We start from the raw sequence: 18266 nt of genomic DNA, 5'->3' as shown, positions 1-18266 counted from the left end.
TAACCCACGTGTTTCCCATGCAAACTGAGTGGATCTGTGAACCTGTCATGCTAAGGCTCCTTGTCCCACAAGGCACACCGAACAGTTCCCTGGAGGTTAGGAAGGAATAAAGACTTTAAAAGGTGACCATTTTTGAGGTCTGAAAATAAGGTTTTCTCAACCTGAGGCGGTGCTCTCGGGGTGGTTCATGTTCTCCCTGCAGAACCCAAGAAGCATGAAAAGCAGCAGAATCCTGACCTCTGTGTACAGAATACTCCTCTCTTAAAGCCTGACAAAGACCTGAATAACTATCAACCCATCTCAGTGCGAAGAGTTTTTACGAAAACATGAACGGTCCTAGCTGTTGGTTTCCAAATGAGCTTCAGGAAGAGGGCAAGTCAAGCAGGCAGCATTGATCTCATGCATGTTTGACTCCTGATTACCGGGGTTGAAAACCTGCATGTCTCTAGCAAAGGATTCAAGTTGGTGAATATGAAAACGATGTTCCACTGGTGGGCCTGGTCCATGTGGCAGTCCACTCTGGTTATGTTCAATGAATGGTGGATACTTTTGAACTAACCTTTGAGGAAGAAAATAAGATAGCTCATGGTGTAATTTACAGCTTCTCAATGCTTGGGCTTGTTCATCTCAGTCCTATAAGTAACTCTTCCTCCACTATCTGTGGAGGTAACAGGAAGCATTCAGGAGACTGCAATAACCTCTGGAAAAATGGACTCTGCTCTAGATTCAGCACTGCAAGTTGTACATCTGTCCTCTGAGTCTTTCTCCTGCTGTGTGTCAGGCTGTGGCACAGTGCTACCTGGTAGGTTAAGTCCCCCTTTTTGAGATGAGGGCTCTCTGACCTCACCAGCACTATTCATTGTAGGGATGGTGTGCTACTGACCTCAACTTGGGGATGAGGTCAGTGTGAGCAGAATACTTCAAAAACCTCCTCAGTCCCACCAGCACATCATCCAGTGAGTAAGCTGAGCCTGGGGACATTCAGTCTGGCTCTCCAATCTCTGGTGGTCACTGAGGTGGTTAAAGATCTACTCGTTTGATATGACTCTGCAATATTGTGTAGACATCGGGGGCATGTGGGGATTGGTCAGACTGGGGGGCTTCCCTTGTTCAAAAAGGGGGTCCGCGCAGAGTGTGCTCCAATTACAGAGGGGCCACACTCTTAAGCTTCCCTGGTAAGGTCTATTCAGGGGTCCTGGAGAGGAGAGTTCATCAGATAGACGTACCTCAGATTCAGGAAGAGCAGTCTGGTTCTGGTTGTGGAACACTGGACCAACTCTACACATGTGTTTTGTGGACTTGGAGAAGGCGTTCGACCGTGTCCCCAGGGGGCCTTGTGAGGGGTTCTCTGGGAGAATGAGGTACCGGGCCCTTTGATACGGGCTGTCAGGTCCCTGTATGACCGGTATCAGAGTCTGGTCCGCATTGCCGGCAGTAAGTCGGGCTTGTTTCCAGTGAGAGTTGGACTCCGCCAAGGCTGCCCTTTGTCACCAATTCTGTTCATTACTTTCATGGACAGAATCTCTGACCAGCCGAGGTGTTGAGGGGATCCGTTTTGGTGGCCTTAGGATCGCATCTCTGCTTATTGCGGATGATGTGGTTCTATTAGCTTCATCAGATCGTGATCTGCAGCTCTCGCTGAAGCGGTTCGTGGCTGAGTGTGAAGCGACCAGGATGAGGATCAGTGCCTCCAAATCCGAGGCCATGGTCCTGATAAGGGTAGAGAGCCTTCTCTTGGTCAGGGGCGTGGGGTGTCCTGCCCCAAGTGGAGGAGTTTAAGTATCTCGGGATGGAGACAGATTGGTGCAGCGTCTGCAGTGAAGCAGGCGCTATACCTGTGTGGTGAAGAGAGAGCTGAGTCAAAAAGCAAAGGTCTCGATTTACCAGTTGATCTACGTTCCTACCATCGTCTATGGTCATGAGCTTTAGGTAGAGGTCAAAAGAACAAGATCACAGGTACAAGCAGCCGACATGAGTTTTCTCTGTAAGGTGTTTGGACTTTCCCTTAGGGATAGAAGCTCGGCCATCCAGGAGCATCTGCTGCTTCTCCACATGAAGAGCCAGTTAAGGTGGCTTGGGATCTGGTTAGGATGGACACCTCCCTGGTGAGGAATTCAGGTCCCAGAAAGAGGAGACCCAGAGAAAGACCCAGGATACACAGAAGGGACAATGTTCTTCAGGTGGCCTGGAAATGCCTAGGGGTTCCCATGGAGGAGCTGGACCAGTGGCTGGGAAGAGGGAAGTCTTGGCCTCCCGCATAGGCCGCTGACCCCATGACCCGATGCCAGATTAGCAGAAGAAAATAGATGGATGATTTCTTTGTTGGTACAATTGCATGAGGAATTTTGTTCATATCTCATTTATCAGCTGTTCTCCATTAATATGGTTCTTGGAGATTCTTGTTATTCCATATAATTAATTTTATTCAGTCCAGTTTGTTAAGATAATTGAATGTGTTCTCCACAGAGCAGTTCAGACACCAGGAAGTAGGACACTTGATCACACTACACATTTTGAGACTTCTGTACCCAGCAAGAACCAGGAAGATCCCTTGTTGATCCAGATGTGCTTAGTCAGCTCTACTTATGCTTTCCTACAGAGATTACCTACCCCGAACTGAATACGAGCGAAGTGGTAGCAGGGGTCGAAGTCCAGGCCGGAGCCGGGGACGCAGCAAGAGTCGTCACCGTGGAGAGAGTCGGAGTCCAGACAGGAGCCGGGGACGCAGCAAGAGTCGTCACCGTGGAGAGAGTCGGAGTCCAGACAGGAGCCGGGGACGCAGCAAGAGTCGTCACCGTGGAGAGAGTCGGAGTCCAGACAGGAGCCGGGGACGCAGCAAAAGCCGGGCCAAGAGTCGTGGGCGGAGCAAGAGTCGAGCCCGCAGCAAGTCTAGATCCAGTTCCAGATCTCGGGGAAAGAGCAGAGGAAGGAGTCGTAGTCTCAGCAGTTCGAGCTCCAGCAGCTCGAGTTCCATCAGAGACAAGAATGATCCGTCCAGGAAGCAGTTTAAAGAGCTGGAGCTGGCCCGACGCAGGAGGGAGGTAGAGGAGCTACTGGGTCAACCTACCAAATCCATCCTGAAGAAGCACAACAGTTACGAAGACTCGCCGTCTTTTCGGGTATGTTCAGTCTGGTACCAGTTTAATTGCTAATTAGTGGTTCTATCCTGGAAATGCCAGGTTGCTCTGCTACTAAGCTTTAGCTTATATTAGAATGTGATGATACTACAATAAGGAAGGACTGGTTTTGGGTTTGATGAGGTGGCGTTGCATCACGTTGTGCTTCTGTGCCACAGAGCTCCGACTCACCCAGGGATCTGGACCGCACCATGGCTCGTGTGGCCGACCAGTTGATGCAGGCTGTTAAGCTGAATGACCCGCGTGCTGTGGCAGCTGTTCTTTCAGAACTGCGGTCCGACCCGGAGATGTCTCAACGGGCCAACCTCAACAATGAGATCAAAGAAATCCTGAATCTGTTGGGCGTGGCAGAGCCAGTGGGCGGCGTTTCACAGAGAGTCCTGGACGATATTGATGATGAAGAAAAGTTTCTGTATGGAGAATTGGAGGAGCCCAAAATGTCAGCAGCACCAGAGCCAGACCGACATCACAGCCTGGATCTGTACGGAGATGTGACGGAAGACTCGCTGTACTCTGATCTCCCCTCGCAAAGAGCCACGGCCAGTCAAGTGTACAGCTGCCCTCCAACCATTTCACCTCACCTTCAGGTCACTCCGTCTGTGAGTGAGCCGAACAGGCACACGAGTCAGCCCAGCATCAGCCCCAACCAGAATGTCATGGCCTATCCTCCGGGAACAGAGCCACTAGAGGAGAGTGAGCGCCAGGCTTTGGAGGAGTACGAGAAGATCCAGGATCTCCTGAAAACCATTGGGCTTGACCTGGGTGTTGGTGAGATCAGCAAGATGGCTGCCAGGACCAAGGAGCGCCTTCATGGCAACAAGCAGCCTCCAAAGACACCCACGCGGCGACGATACTCTTCCGGCAGCTCCAACGGCAGCCGCCATAGCCGAGGCCGGGGGAGGCGGAGCCAAAGCGGCAGTTCAAGCAGCAGCAGAAGTCGCAGTCGCAGTCATGGGCGGGGCACCAAACGGGGGGCCAGCTGGAGCAGCGAGGACCATGAGTCCAAGAAGACCACAGCTGCTAAAACTTCCAAAGATTGGGAGGTCAAGGAGACAAAGAATGAGTGGAGTACCCCAATGCTGCCTCAGAGTCAGACCTCTGATCCCGCCCCCATCCCAACTCACACAGGCATGCCCATCCCTACTTACCCTCCCCCACAGCTCCCTGGCATGATGCCCCCAAACTACCCTCCTTCAGCATACAGCCAGTATGGAAACTACCTGCCCTACATCCATCAGCAGTGGCCCCCCATGTACCCACCGCCTAACATGACCCTGCCCCCTCAGCCTGCCACAGAGAACCTCACGCCGCCTCCCACCTACAAAAAGGCTTACAGAAAACCCACTCCAGAGACGGGGGCCTTAGGTGAGGAACCCAGACTGAGATCTGCTGTGATTGGTCACTCAAACCTGCAGGTGATCCAGTTAGACTGGTTCAGGAAGCGACCAGAACCAGTCAGAGAGGCTGGTGCTGCGTTCCTGTCCATTAGCTGTGTGTTTGGTCCTCAGGTTTTGCGAGGAGTGTTGGTCAGGAAGAGCAGCGGCGGCGGAGTCAGGACCAGAGCATTTCTGACGAGCAGAACAATGAGAGCGAGAAACTAAAGGTGACTCACCTGCACGCGTCACTTCCTGTCTTTACCTGTCCTGGCAGGACTCCTGTGCAGCTCTGTGGTTTTCCTGACCACCCAGTCCTGCGGTTCTGTTTCTACTGACTGGGTTTCTGTTTTCAGGTTCTGGAGGAGCGGGAGAAGCTGAGGCAAGAGCGGGAAGTCAGAATGACGAAAAAAGAGTATCTGATAAAGGAGCTGGAGCGACTCAGGAAGCAGCAGGGTGAGTTCCTGAGGGTTCTGCACTGGTCTGATCCAGGTCCTGAAGTCCAAACAGATGAGCTGGGTCCAGCTGAAGTATAGAGTTGCAACACCTCTCCCCACTGGTGACGGTGAAAATTACAGTTCTGACAATGATCTGGACGTTCCTGTTTTCAGGCGAGCTGCTGAGGAAGAAGCGCCGTGAGAAGGACGGCCATAAGGACCCCCTGCTGCAGGAGATAAACCGCCTGCAGGACGAGGTCATGGCGAAGATTTCCAACCTCCGCAAGGAGCACGAGGCTGCCGAGAGGAAGCGCACCGAGATTGAGAAGGTCGCGCAAATCCTTGGCCTGAGCCCTTTAGATCGGCCCGGCAAGATCAGCAAGCTGCCTAAAATCCGGGACCAGGAGGAGTTGCCTCCGAAGAGTGAAAAACGGGAGCAGGGGAGGAACCCAGAGGAGCAGCCAGCTGCCGGCAGCACCGCCTTAAAGGTACGGCTTCTTCAGAGGAGGTTTACTGTCAGACAGCATAGCTAGGGCCCACAAGGTTCCAATACAACCTTCTGTCTTAGTCAGTCAGCTGATATCAGTATAAGTCACATGATGGAAGCAGAGAGTAAAGATCCAATCAGTTCTCCTGCTTCCTTAATAGGTTCATTATTGCATTTAAAGGGTGAGTTCACATTGTTTGATGTTTTGTGAAGGTATTTATAGATATCCTTTTCAATAACTCCATTGTCGGCCTTGTGTACAAGAAGTGCTAATTAGATAATTTGGCTTTACCTGTAGTCAAAGGCGGCAGAACTTTATGGCCCTGCGCTGGTCCCGCCAGACATTTCCACAGGCCACGAGCAACTCTGACAATCTGTGGCTGACACCTCTCTATGTTTATATACAGACAGAGGTACAGATAAAACCTGCAGCACTGAGATCCGGACCAAAAGGCTCCAGGTCATAACGGTCACCCAAAGGTTTACCACATGGCAGCTTTGGGTCGGGTTGGGATCAGGAACCGGTCTGACACCTGAAAAAAGGCTCCTGCTCTGATCCGATCCAGGTCTGAACCAACTCTGCCTAAAAATTAAATGAGATTTCTGTATTTGTGCCACATTTGGCCCAAAAGGAGTATTTATAGAACCGTGACGATGTTTTCTTTCTAATGGTGTTGGGATGAAAAAAAAAGAAGACATTGGGGCCACATGTCCGTTATCAGTCCGGACCAAATGCTGACCCACACTTTGCCCAGAGCAGATCATTTTTGCTCAAGTTGAACAATAATTGTGGGAATATATTTCTTTCCTCCAAAAGCCAATCAGCCATCAGTACCGATGGCCACTGATGGTTTTTTAGGTCTCTGGCTGTTGAATTGAAATTTATTTTTCTCTGCTAAATAACAAGCACATTAAAGTTCTGCCGTTCTGGCAGGTCGCCGGTTTATGAGCTTTTTTTTTTTTGTAGTTTGGAGAACTGAAGACCTGACGGGTCACCTGACGGGTCACCCGCTTGGACAACCGTTTAACCCGCTAATGGTGCGTTCGCACTAGGCGCGTTAGGAAACGCCTCTGGCGCTTCAAGTTTAGCGCGTTGCACTTTTGGTGCGTTCACACCAAACGCGCGTTGAGCGTCAAGTGCGTCTGGTTTACATTCAAAGTCTTTGTGAAGCGTCGGACGTGTTGAACGCGCTCGAAGCTTCAAACGCTCAAAACTGTTCAAATCGCGCCGCAAACTGTAGACGCAGCACTTTAGACGCAGCACTTATCTATTGCTTTGGACCAAGCTTCACGCATTGATATTTAACCATTAAGAATATGATGTAATAACGACAAAGCTTCATACAAACATGGTGTTTTAATGGATCTCTGTGTTCAGCTGTTCTTAGATCGGCTGCAGGCATTTATCAGACTCCAGTTTTGAAAATGGGATCAACTTTATTCCTTCCTCTAAATGCTCTGGGTAAAGCATTCTTTGTGCATGTTCCCCCACAACTTTTAACAATTTTTTCTGGTTATTTTTAAACCAAATCTGTTTCACTGCAGCGCATTTAATAGCCAGCAATCAGTAAATCAGTAGCCAGGCCGCTTCGCATGATGGACCCGACAGCTTTGACCTCCAGGGAAGGGGCGCTGACTTCGGGGCAAATTGCGACAAACCCAATGAGTTGATTGACAGGCGCCATTGTGTCAACTGAACAAGCATCTGACATTCAAAGTGCGAAACAGAGATGACGAAACACCCCCCCCCCCCACACACACACACACACACACGAATCCGGCGCCGCTGCCTGTAGTTGACTGATGCATCGCTGTGAATGAGATGGAAAACTAAGTACACCCTCAGTAGTTGAAGCTCATAGCTGGTCAGCCATCATGTCGGATGTTTTAGTGCATATTAACGGGACCAGAGCCAGAGTATATTAATAAACTGATGGCTTTCTAATGCCACTACTAGGAACAAAGTGTTGTTATTCAGAAAATGCAGATCTTTTAACACAATACAGATTTTTATGAGAGGCCCCATAAGCCAAAACCTACAAACTCTCTTACACGTGCAACGGAAGTAATCTTAAAATTTCAATTTCTGATTGGACCCCTGGCAGGCTTTTCAAAATAAAAGCGGACCTCCGGTTTATGTTTGATTCATGTTTCTCTCCTGCGGCTTTAAAAATGTAAAGCTTTGTGTTAATTGATTTGCTAAGTGTTAGAGCCATAAATAGGAAATATTTAAGTTATTTGTAAGAAGGTTTGTTTGTATTTTATAAAATTTAGTTAGGACGACTGATATTGCTTGCAGGGCTTGGCCAAGGTTTGTACATCGATCCGAAGCCCCAACAAGTCAGCTGGAGAAAGGTTTTAAGATGTTCGCCTCGTTATACATTGTTTTACTTAAACTTTGTGGCTAACATTAACGTTAGCTTATGCTAGTAGGCAATATTCTCGGACATTGTTCTTGTAAAATGTGCTATTTAAGTATCTAAACATTCTAACGGACAATGTATTTATCTTATTTTCTAGTATATTATGTATGTTTATTGTCGTTAGTGTCACAGACTAACGGGGAGGTTCCGGTTCGGGCTTTTTACTTCCGAAGCCTGACGAAGCTCAACAAGCCTCATAGCTTAACAGTAGCGCAGCTCTGGTGTCAGAGATCTGGTTCAGCTGTTCAGGTTCAAGTTGCTGCTTTTAGAAAAATATGACCGTGTTGCTTCATGTCTCCGTGTTATTTCGTTTTATTACCTTTGCATGTTTCTTGTGAAGAGCTCAGATAGGACGGTGTTTACAGCAGGATGTACAGGCGGATCAGTTGCTCGGCTGTCTGCCTCTGGTCTGCTCTCTCGTTCCCATAAACTCTTTCAGGCTGAATGCAGAAGTGATTCCATGGAAATAACTCAAGGAGGCTCCTTTATTTACCATCCGTATCCCCGGTAGTTTTAGGCTGATCCGGAGTGAAGTGAAGGCTGCAAACTTTGCTGTGCGGCGTTAGCTGGTAGCGACAGATATTTACAAGCCATCTTCTTAATTCAGGATCGCTTGGAAATTAACGAAAACTTAAAAGCCCATTATATTAGGAAGACAACAATGTTCATAGTATTGTTTTTTTGCATCTGAAATACGACTTAGTCTTTTCTACCAGTCATGGTAACTCAAAGCGAAAAAAGTGAGCCGCATTAGCTCCTGGAGATGTGACGTCAACGCCTTAGGTGCAAAGAGCCCATTGGATCTGTTGCCATAACACTAAAGGAAATCATGTATCTGAAAATAAATTAAAACATTTTATGTTGGCAAAACATTCTGTAAACCACATATGTGCTACCTCAATCAAAATTGCTGACATTTAACATTTAACAAATCTTTCAGATTACATCAACAATACCTTACCAGGTACTTTTCTGACTTCAGGATGACACAGGGACACCTATAAGACCAATTTTAACTGAGGTTGCACATATGTGCTTTACAGGATTTTTTGCCCACACAATTTTTTTTTTCAGATACATAATATCGTTTTGCAAATTAAAACCCTCTATGGCATGGCGTTGCCCTCGGGCAACAAACCACATTTCTGTACCTCACTTTGCTCTGTAATTTTATTTTTGGGGGGAATGATTTAAAATACCTCCAGACATATTTTTGTCCAAATAAAAGAGGTATTGTGGTTCATATGACCTTTTAGAAGAGGAGCAGTCCTTTTTATGAAGCAGAGGTGCATGCTACACCTTGCCTCCTACTTGTAAGTTATACATCACTTTTCTTCATGTTTAAATTTGGGTCACTCTAACTAAAATATTTTAATATCTGTGAGTATGTAAAGAAGCATTATAGATAATTTCAAGACATTTTTTTAAATAATTTATATGCTAAAACTGTTTTTTTGTTTGTTGCCTCAGGGCAACATTGCACAGTTAGGGCCCTTTTGCTCAGACAATATTATTCTAATGTGATGATATGCAATTGATTACAAAATAATTATCAAAGCCAATTTTTTTTTTACTTTTATTGACTAACAGCAACAGGAGATAGATGCAAGATCATTTCATGGACAAAATGTGCATGGCTCATAAGCTGGGGTCATTCCCATTGAAAACATGAGGATCCATTGTAAAACCATTATTTCATTGTTTGTTTATCATCAAAACTAACTTCAGTCCCAAAGGGTGAAGAGCTGGTCATCAATGAACAAATGGCCCCATTCCAAGGCAGGTAAAGACTGAAGCAATACCTGCTAAACCCAAATATACGGGTCTGCAGGGAACTTCATATGGCTGGTGCAGATGGTGTTCCTTACAACCTGCACAGGGCGAGCCGTACCACCACCAAATCTGCCAGACATGGGAGCTGGTGGAAATGTTGTCCTTTGCTTGGCTCAAATTCTACCAAAAAAAATCAGAACTACAAACTCGTATAACCTGCAGCCCTAACTCCTGTCACTGATGTGAATCTGGTCACTACAACCCATAGATAATCAGATAAACAGATGGTGATTCCCAGGTACCCCAATAATCAGGTGCCAAAAATGTGATACATACTTTTTTCACATCAGCAAGCAATTCCTTCCTGATGTTTAACATATAATGGGGAAAAAGACTGATTTCAACATCCTTAGTGATTCTAACTCTGCCAAACATACACATGTACAAACACACAAATGCTTGTTTTAGTAATTTGTGCAAATGCACCATTCATTAGTGAAAGTTAGTTGTTTATTTTATATTTGGTGAGTTGGAACCATGTCTGATTTATTTTTGTCAAAAAAGTTTTTTTTTTTTATGAATATAGTTTTTGTTTGATTTGTATTTCATTTCTCATAATCACTGTAGAAAACTTGCCGTTTTAGACCCCTTGCAGCTCAATGTTGCCCTGAGGCAACAAACCCAAATCCGGTTCCGGGAGGTTAGGGTCCGATTTTATGATTGATATGTAATTAGGAACCAACAAGCTCCCAAAAGAATGCAGGAAAATACATTATGTATCTGAAAAAAAAAATATTGTGTGGGCAAAAAATCCTGTAAAGCACATATGTGCAACCTCAGTTAAAATTGGTCTTATAGGTGTCCCTGTGTCATCCATCTACAATTAGAAGGCGAAAGAACTGCGAATTTAGGTGTTATACCAAGCTACGCCACAAGATGGCGGTGTTTCCCGTGAGACGGTTTGCTTTGCTAGTCCTGACGGATTCATGAAGAAGGGCACAAGCTGTAAAGTTTTATTTTTGTTTAATTCCAGATTGCTAAGCACGTGGATTTGGTTCCCATAAAGGTTTTCTGCTATAACATTTATTATTTCATCAACCACTCTTATGCAGACTATGTTCTGGGAGTGAAATAACTGTTCTATTTCGGCGCTAGCATGCTAGTTGTCCCGCTAGCTTAGCAGCCAACTGCTAGTGTATTTTGGTTTGTTTCTGCCATATGCGTACTCATCCACACAAAGCCAGATAAGAGTCTACAGACATATAAAACGCGTTTCAGATGAAAATTAACAGATTCTGCGAGCAAAAATCTATGAGAGGCCCCATAGGCCAAAACCTACAAACCCTCTTGCACGTACTATCAAACTCTTTGATTGCAAAGGAAGTTGTCTTAAAATTTCAGTTTCTGATTGGACCCCTGGCAGGCTTTTCAAAATAAAAGCGGACCTCCGGTTTATGTTTGATTCATGTTTCTCTCCTGCGGCTTTAAAAATGTAAAACTTTGTGTTAATTGATTTGCTCAATGTTAGAGCCATAAATAGGAAATATTTAAGTTAGGGTAAGATGGTTTGTTTGTATTTTATAAAATTTAGTTAGGACGACTGATATTTGTTTAGGCATTTTTATTGTGCAATTTAGTTTTATTTTGAAAGGTCTAGAGAATGAAACAGATATTGGATCTATTGCCATAACACTTAAGGAAATCATGTATCTGAAAATAAATTAAAACATATTATGTGGGTAAAACATTCTGTAAACCACATATGTGCTACCTCAATCAAAACTGCTGACATTTGACATTTAACAAATCTTTCAGATTACATAAACAATACCTTACTTTGTTGTTGGGACAACAAAGGTACACACTTTGTTGTCCCAAAGTGTGGAAATTCAGTTAATTTAATTAAGCAAAGCAATATGATCGCCTTTGTGTGTCATGCATCATTTTACCATGTAGGATATTTTTTAATATGTACTTAAAGACATAACTTTGAATTTAAAAAAACATGCCAAAAATTTCTGAAAAATCAGAAAATGTACGATCCCGCTGCAGTTCCTTTGACGTTGAAGACCTCTGGTTTGTACAGCTTGTTTGCTGTTGTTTGGTCCAGTTTATGTGCAGTTACTTTGAGTGAGCCAGTTGGATTTCCAGTACTTTAGTTTCTAATGAGCTCACAGTATCTGCTGGAGGTAAGAGAGCCAAAACCCTTTTACACGTTTATTATTCACCTTCCTACCACTCAGACTACTTCCTGGGTTAATCTGGTTAGAATCAGAGTTGGGCTCCTGGTGAGTTGGTCTGATTTCAGATCTGTTCTGTGTTTTGGTTTTTGCTGCTGCGGGTCGGTTAGTGGTGCAGAGCTAAAGGCTGCCAATGCTTCATCTGAAACCCAAACGGTTGGTGCGTGGCCTCATGGTTGCATGATACCTGTCCCACACCACCACTGCTTCAGCATGCGCCCTGCTGCATGTCGGAACCAAACGGTGCGGAGAGAGCGCCACCTTTCTGTCTGTAGAAAGGTGGCGGTTCTGAACGTGGGATCAGTCAGGATGGTGTCGTTTCATTTCCTCATTTTCATCTGCGTTCAAACGCGTCCTGGTCCTCCACCTGTAGAAAAATCATTTATATTGATGCTCTCAGTTGGTCTATTGGGCCAAATGAGAGCACCAAGGTTCAGTCTGGGACGTTCGGGTCGTTCCACGGACTTGCTTTGTGCCCTTCCTGCTGTTGTCATGGGAATTCAACCTCCATGGTGAATATTGGCACAATAGCTTCAACATTGACCATCTATCAGTGGAACCCTAATAACAGATAACAGAATGCTTTAATGAACAGCCCTGTAATCCTTTCATTGAATACCACACCAACTTTATCTATAAAGCACTTTAAAACAACCACAGCTGATACAAAGTGCTGTACATCAAAACACAACATAACAATAAAAAACATAAAATAAAAACTCACAGTTTATAAACAAAAACAAACAATTTAAAACTGGATCCTGCTGGAGTTGAAAGCCGAGTAAAATCGATGGGTTTAAGACGAGCTTTAAAAGTGGACAGTGAAGGGGCCCCTCTGACGGTCCATATGGGGCCCCTGACAGAGGAGCCCTGTCCCCTCTGAGCTTCCTGCTGGACCTCGGTTCCTCCAGGAGCAGCTGATCTGCTGACCTGAGAGACCGATGGGGTATGTAGGGTCAAGAAGCTCAGAGAGGTAAGCCGGGGCCAGATTATGTAGCGATTTAAAAACAGACATAAGAATTTTAAAATGAATCCTAAAATATACAGGCAGCCAGTGAAGTGAGGTCAGGGGTCACCTGCTCTCTGTCGAGTTCCTGTCCTAAGTGGTGCAGCAGCATCTGAACCAGCTGCAGACGTGAGAGCAGCGACTGACTGACTCCCAGATAAAGTGAGTTACAGTAATCCAATCGAAATAAAAGCCTGGATCACTGTTTCAAAATGCTGATTTCACTGACGCCAATCGCCTTAAATGATAAAAGCTGGACTTAACCACGGCTCTGATTTGGCCGTCCAATCTGAGATCATGTCCACCTTAAAACCAAGATCTGTAATAACAGGTTTAAAATAAACCTCCAAGGGTCCCAGGTCCACAGAGGAGGACTCACAGGAGCCACTGGGTCCAAACACCATCACCTCTGTTTTCTTTTCATTAAAATTTAAAAAGTTCAAGGCCAACCAAGCTTTAATGTCACCTGGACACAAAAGATGAAGACTGAATATGAAGCCGGTTCGTACAGCCTGACCCTCTGAGCGAACCAGAACCTGACTGGACCTCTCTGCCGTTTACCAAACCAACTTGTAATCGCTTCCAGCTCATCTGAATCTTTATCTTGCTGAGGAACAACCTGACCTAAAGGGTTCCTGCAGGGGGCGCTGCAACACCAAGATCCAGCTGTAAATGTGGCTCCCCGGTTTTTACTCATCGGTGGCGTTAAACCGGACAGGAGTTTCTGCAGGAACGTTGTATGATGCGCGCCGTCTTTGTCCTGTTTTGTTTTCATTGATTTCGTCTTATTTCGTGATGGTTGCGTGACGAATGTCGAGTCTGTCTGGACTCTGTCAAGGTAAGTCGTTTTCACTTCGTAGCTGCTTGTTGTTTCTGTCCTGACCGTCTCCGTCTCCTCCTGCTCTGAATCGCCGCTTTCCTTTATTTTTTTAGTCAACCCCAGCGACTTCGACGAAGGCCTCGCCAGAACGGCTGCTCTTCACCGCTGAGGCTCCGCCCCCTGACCCGTTTGAGTATTATGACGCTGGGAACCACTGGTGCAAAAACTGTAACATCACTTCTGGTTCCATGTTTGACTTTTTCACACACTTACACAGCAAACCGCACCGGAAGGTTTGTTCTTCACACGGTTTGATGTCTCACTTTTCTCCTCTGATCAATTTCACCGTGGGTTTTTTTGCTCGCAGACTTTGGATCCGTACGATCGGCCCTGGGCCTCCAGTCCCACCAAGACCCCTAAGACCACCGCAGGAGACGCCAAACGGACCAAACCAGCCAAAGGTACTGGCACCATGCCGAGATTTGATCCAATTAAAGCTGCGGCTGCTGATGTGGTCTCTGAGCCACTGAATTTTGTTAGCTGTCTTTTACTTCCAGGTGGAACTCAGATTGGACCTCTGTGTCAGAGAAGAAGACATTTACACCTTCTGATGTCTTTTCTTTAGTTTTTCCATCAGCTAGCGCTCTGAGATAACTGCTCACCATTCTCTATAGAAACAGCAACTATTTTCTCTGAATCTCTCGGTCCTGACAGGTTCTGATGTCCGCCAGGTAAACACTATTGGAAGCTGGTTTTGTCTCCTGCCCGGTGTTTGAACGGTGCTGCTTGTGTTTGACTGCAGGGTCAGAGTTCCTGGTTCCTGTCAGAGGGTTCTTCTGCCTGCTGTGTAAGGAGTTTTATGGAGACGCCATCTGTGCTGAGGAACACGTCATCACACACTCTCACAATGAGAAATACAAGGTATGAGCTACAGGAGGCCGGCTGGTGTAGTTTCACCTCCAGCTGCTGCAGAGAGCTGGATCCTTTCAGACATGGACCCCAGGCCCGGTTCTCGGCTGCACTGGTTCTGACTTTGCTTCCTCAAAAGTTAGCTGCTAAGCTAGCAGGGCAACTAGCATGCTAATGCTGAAGTGCTAATGCAGCAGAACAGTTCGTTCACTCTCAAAACGTCGTCTGGTCACAACTTGGAGCTAAAGGTGAGGCGGCGAGTCTTTACTGGTCTGCTCTTCTTCAAGTGTCTGAGCGGACTGGGGAAGCACCGCCACCCTGTGGTGAAACCCGGTTCAACACCCCAGTTCACCCCATTTTAATTCTGATAAATTAATAAAACAAAACAATGTAATCACAGATAATTTTATTATGTTGGATTCATGTTATGTATCTAAAGACATAGCTGTGAATTTAAAGAAATATTTCAAAAATAATCAGAAATCCCTGCAGTCCCTCCCCACGTTGAAGACCTCTCGTCTCAGCAATAAAAACTTTCCCAGGACCTAAACTCATGCATATTTCTGTTTTTCATGCTTCCTTCACCAGAAACAAACGGTGGAGAATCCGCTGTATGAGCAGAGGAGGAATCTGGACCGGCAGGCGGGCCTGGGTTTGGAGGCAGGCGGAAAGAAACGCAAATATGACGACGACGATAAAGACAGAGACGAAAAGAACAAAAACAAAAAGGACAAAAAGAAGGAAGAGGAGGCTGCCGAGACCTGCGATGAAAAAATCAAAGTAAAGAAAGAGGAAGAGGAGCAGAAAGTGAAGGCAATCAGAAAGAGCCTGGAGGAAGACAAGTTTTACAGCAAGAAAGATGAAGATGAAAAGTACAAACAGAGCAAAAAGGAGGAGAAACACAACAGCAGAGAGAATGAAGACAGGAACAGCCGGTACAGAGGCAGCAGTCGAGACGAAGAGTATCGGCACCGCCATCGCAGGGACGATGATGGTCATCCAAAGTACGGCAATAAATACACCGAGGACAAATACAAGGAGGAGAAATGTTCAGATTCCAGATCTAAACATGATAGAGAGCGAGATGAAGGGAAGCATAAAGCCGAGCCTGAGAAACCAGGAGGGAAACCAGACGCCAGGAAGTCTGAACCTCCGCCAAAACCCTACGAGCTGCCCAAGATCTTCTGTGGGCCGAGTCCGGCCATGAGGGCGAAGCTCCGCAAGCAGGCGATGGAGGCCAGCAAAGCACCGGCCTCTGCAGCCTCCGCCACTTCGTTTGGGAAGTTCACATGGAAGAAGAAAGAGAACCAGCTGGCAAAGGAAGCCCAGAAAGTTGCAGCAGAGTTCCTCAAGGACGAAGAAGCAGCTGCAAAGGAGAAGCCAGGGGAAGAAGAGGACTCCTTCTCCAAGTCAGTGGCTGCTGCCAAAGAGATTGCTGAGAAGCTGGCTGGTGAGGAGCTAAAATCTCCACCTTGGTACACGTCTGGTCGAGGACAGATCCGCCCAAACCTCCGTGCTCCTGTGGCTCCGCTGAGGAGAGCTTCCCTGGCAGGAAAACCTGCATCCCTTAACACATTTCTGAACATGAGACCCCAAAGCACCGATGGAGGTCCACCAGGGCCTTTTCCTAGGGCCCCTTTCAGGTCCCCAAACCCACAGATGTTCAACAACAAACCTGGGCCTCCAGTAAGCTCTGCTGGACCGTTGGGGGTAATGTCTGCTGCACCCACGGTGACCAGACCAGAGCAGTTTGGTCCTAAACTCCCTCCTTCAATGTTGAAACCTGGACCATGTCAGAATACCTCTAAACCTGATTCAGCTGAGTCAAAACCTGAAATGAAGCAAGGGCCACTGTTCCCTAAACCTGCTCCGGTCCAGTCAAAACCTGCAACAGGACAGAGTAGTCCTTCAACAACTTCCCCTGCTCCGTTAAACACAGCATCCTCAGAAACTCGGTCTGCTCCATCAGAGGTTAAAGCTGCGACTCCTCTAGCTCCCGCTGCTCCACTCACTCCATCCAAAGCTACGCCTTCACAACCAGCATTGATAAAGATTGTGTCCGATGTGGCGGCTCCTGGCGTCCCGGAAAGTGAGCAGACTCGCACCGTGTTCGTCAAGCCACCTCCTTTCAAGAGCATGCTAGCAGGGCCTCAGAAGTCGGAGAAGCTCCAGGGCAACCTGGCTGCAGCCAAGGCTCAGGCCTTATTTGACATCTTCTACAGCAGCCTCGGCCAAGCCGGCCCTTCCTCTTTCTCCAGAACAGAAACCGACGTTGGAGCTGGTAAAGGTTCTCCTTCAGTCCAAAATAAGAATCAGTCCCAAAATAAACCTGAACCCCAGATCCAATCACAAGATCAACCCCAACAACAAACCCAAACACCAAAGATACTCCCAACTCAGACCCACAACCAATCAGAGCCCCCAGATGAACCCAGACCCCAAACACAGGAAATGCCTGAATCCCAACCTCAGGTTGAACCACAACTCCAAAATGAGCCTAAACCCCTAAAACTCACCCAACCTCAACAACAAACCCAACAAAAACCTGAATCTCAACCCCCGGATCATCAGAAGGAGCCGTCACATGAACCTCAAACGGCCCCCCAACACCATTCTCTGTCGCCCACCTCTACTGAACCTCCAAATACAATACCAACTTCTCCACAGAACGGGTTTCAAAGCCCACAAACCCAGGCTGATGGTGACATTCAAATTACCTCCGTTTGGTCTCTTCAGGACATCACAGCTCCAACAGATAAGGCTGCAGGTCCTGAACCATCTGACCCACCACCTCACTCAGAACAGACTCCACCAGCTCCTACTGAAGGATTGTCTCAAAGTCCTCCCACTAGTCCTGGGCGTAAATCTCAAATCTGCCCACAGACCAAGCCCGGTTCGATGGAACCAGCAGCTGAGCCACTGTTCCAGCCGGAAACTCAGTTTGAAACCCAAATAGACCAGGATGCTAATTCACATCAGGAGACAACTCCAGAACCACAGCCTAAACCCAAACCAAGTCCTAGAACCAGAGGTAAGGCAGCAGCAATGAAGAAGACCCCTTCTGCTGCTCCGGTTCGTCAGACCCGCTCCCAGACCCGATACCAGACTCGTCAGCAGCAGAGTCAACCAGAACCCAAACAGGACCCAGGCGCAGGGAACCAGGACCTCACGGCGTCAGAAGCTAAAGGTCTGGAGTCTCCTGATCCGGAGCAGGAGGCCGCCTCGGACAGAGAGACGGATCCTCCAGGGACGGACGTCACCCCGGAAACCTTGGGTCTCCCTTCAGACATGACCGCCCTGGACTTTGACTACACTTTCAACTTTGAGTAGGATGCCGGGGTCCCAGAGGTATTTACAGGGCGGGAGGACATGACAAGTTAAGGAAACTTGGACTGTTAAAGCACCAGACTGATGTGGAGATCTGACCTCCTCCTCCCAGAAGCCCCGGCTCTACGTCAGACTCCTTGTTTTCCACCAATAAGACGCTTTGATTTCCTAAAGTCTGCAGGTTTCTGTGGTTTGGATTTAAAGTCATGTTCCTCTTTAGATCTAGACACCAGCGGCTCCCGTGTTCTTGCCTGCAGATGTTTCTCCTCCATCGTGCTGACGCTGTAATATTTGTTTCTTTCAGCAGTTTTAATAAAGAATGTTCTGAACCCTT

General features: G+C 46.9%; 1 protein-coding gene across 1 annotated transcript in view; it reads left to right on the top strand.

Annotated features, from left to right (window-relative positions):
- The window catches only part of znf318 (zinc finger protein 318), a 20277-nt gene extending 2011 nt beyond the window's left edge, over positions 1-18266 (top strand). The window contains exons 3-11 of the mRNA XM_088013366.1: positions 2600-3119; positions 3296-4502; positions 4646-4740; positions 4867-4966; positions 5122-5435; positions 13810-13989; positions 14064-14157; positions 14499-14617; positions 15194-18266. Coding sequence (XP_087869492.1) covers positions 2600-3119; positions 3296-4502; positions 4646-4740; positions 4867-4966; positions 5122-5435; positions 13810-13989; positions 14064-14157; positions 14499-14617; positions 15194-17935 — 5371 coding nt within the window. The 3' untranslated portion in view covers positions 17936-18266. The remainder of the gene's footprint in view (positions 1-2599; positions 3120-3295; positions 4503-4645; positions 4741-4866; positions 4967-5121; positions 5436-13809; positions 13990-14063; positions 14158-14498; positions 14618-15193) is intronic.

Source organism: Poecilia mexicana, unplaced genomic scaffold, assembly GCF_051168715.1.
Source record: "Poecilia mexicana isolate PSO_F unplaced genomic scaffold, ASM5116871v1 scaffold_15, whole genome shotgun sequence".
NCBI lineage: Eukaryota > Metazoa > Chordata > Actinopteri > Cyprinodontiformes > Poeciliidae > Poecilia > Poecilia mexicana.
Note: the sequence above shows the minus strand (reverse complement) of the source record. Positions and strands in the feature narration are given on the sequence as shown.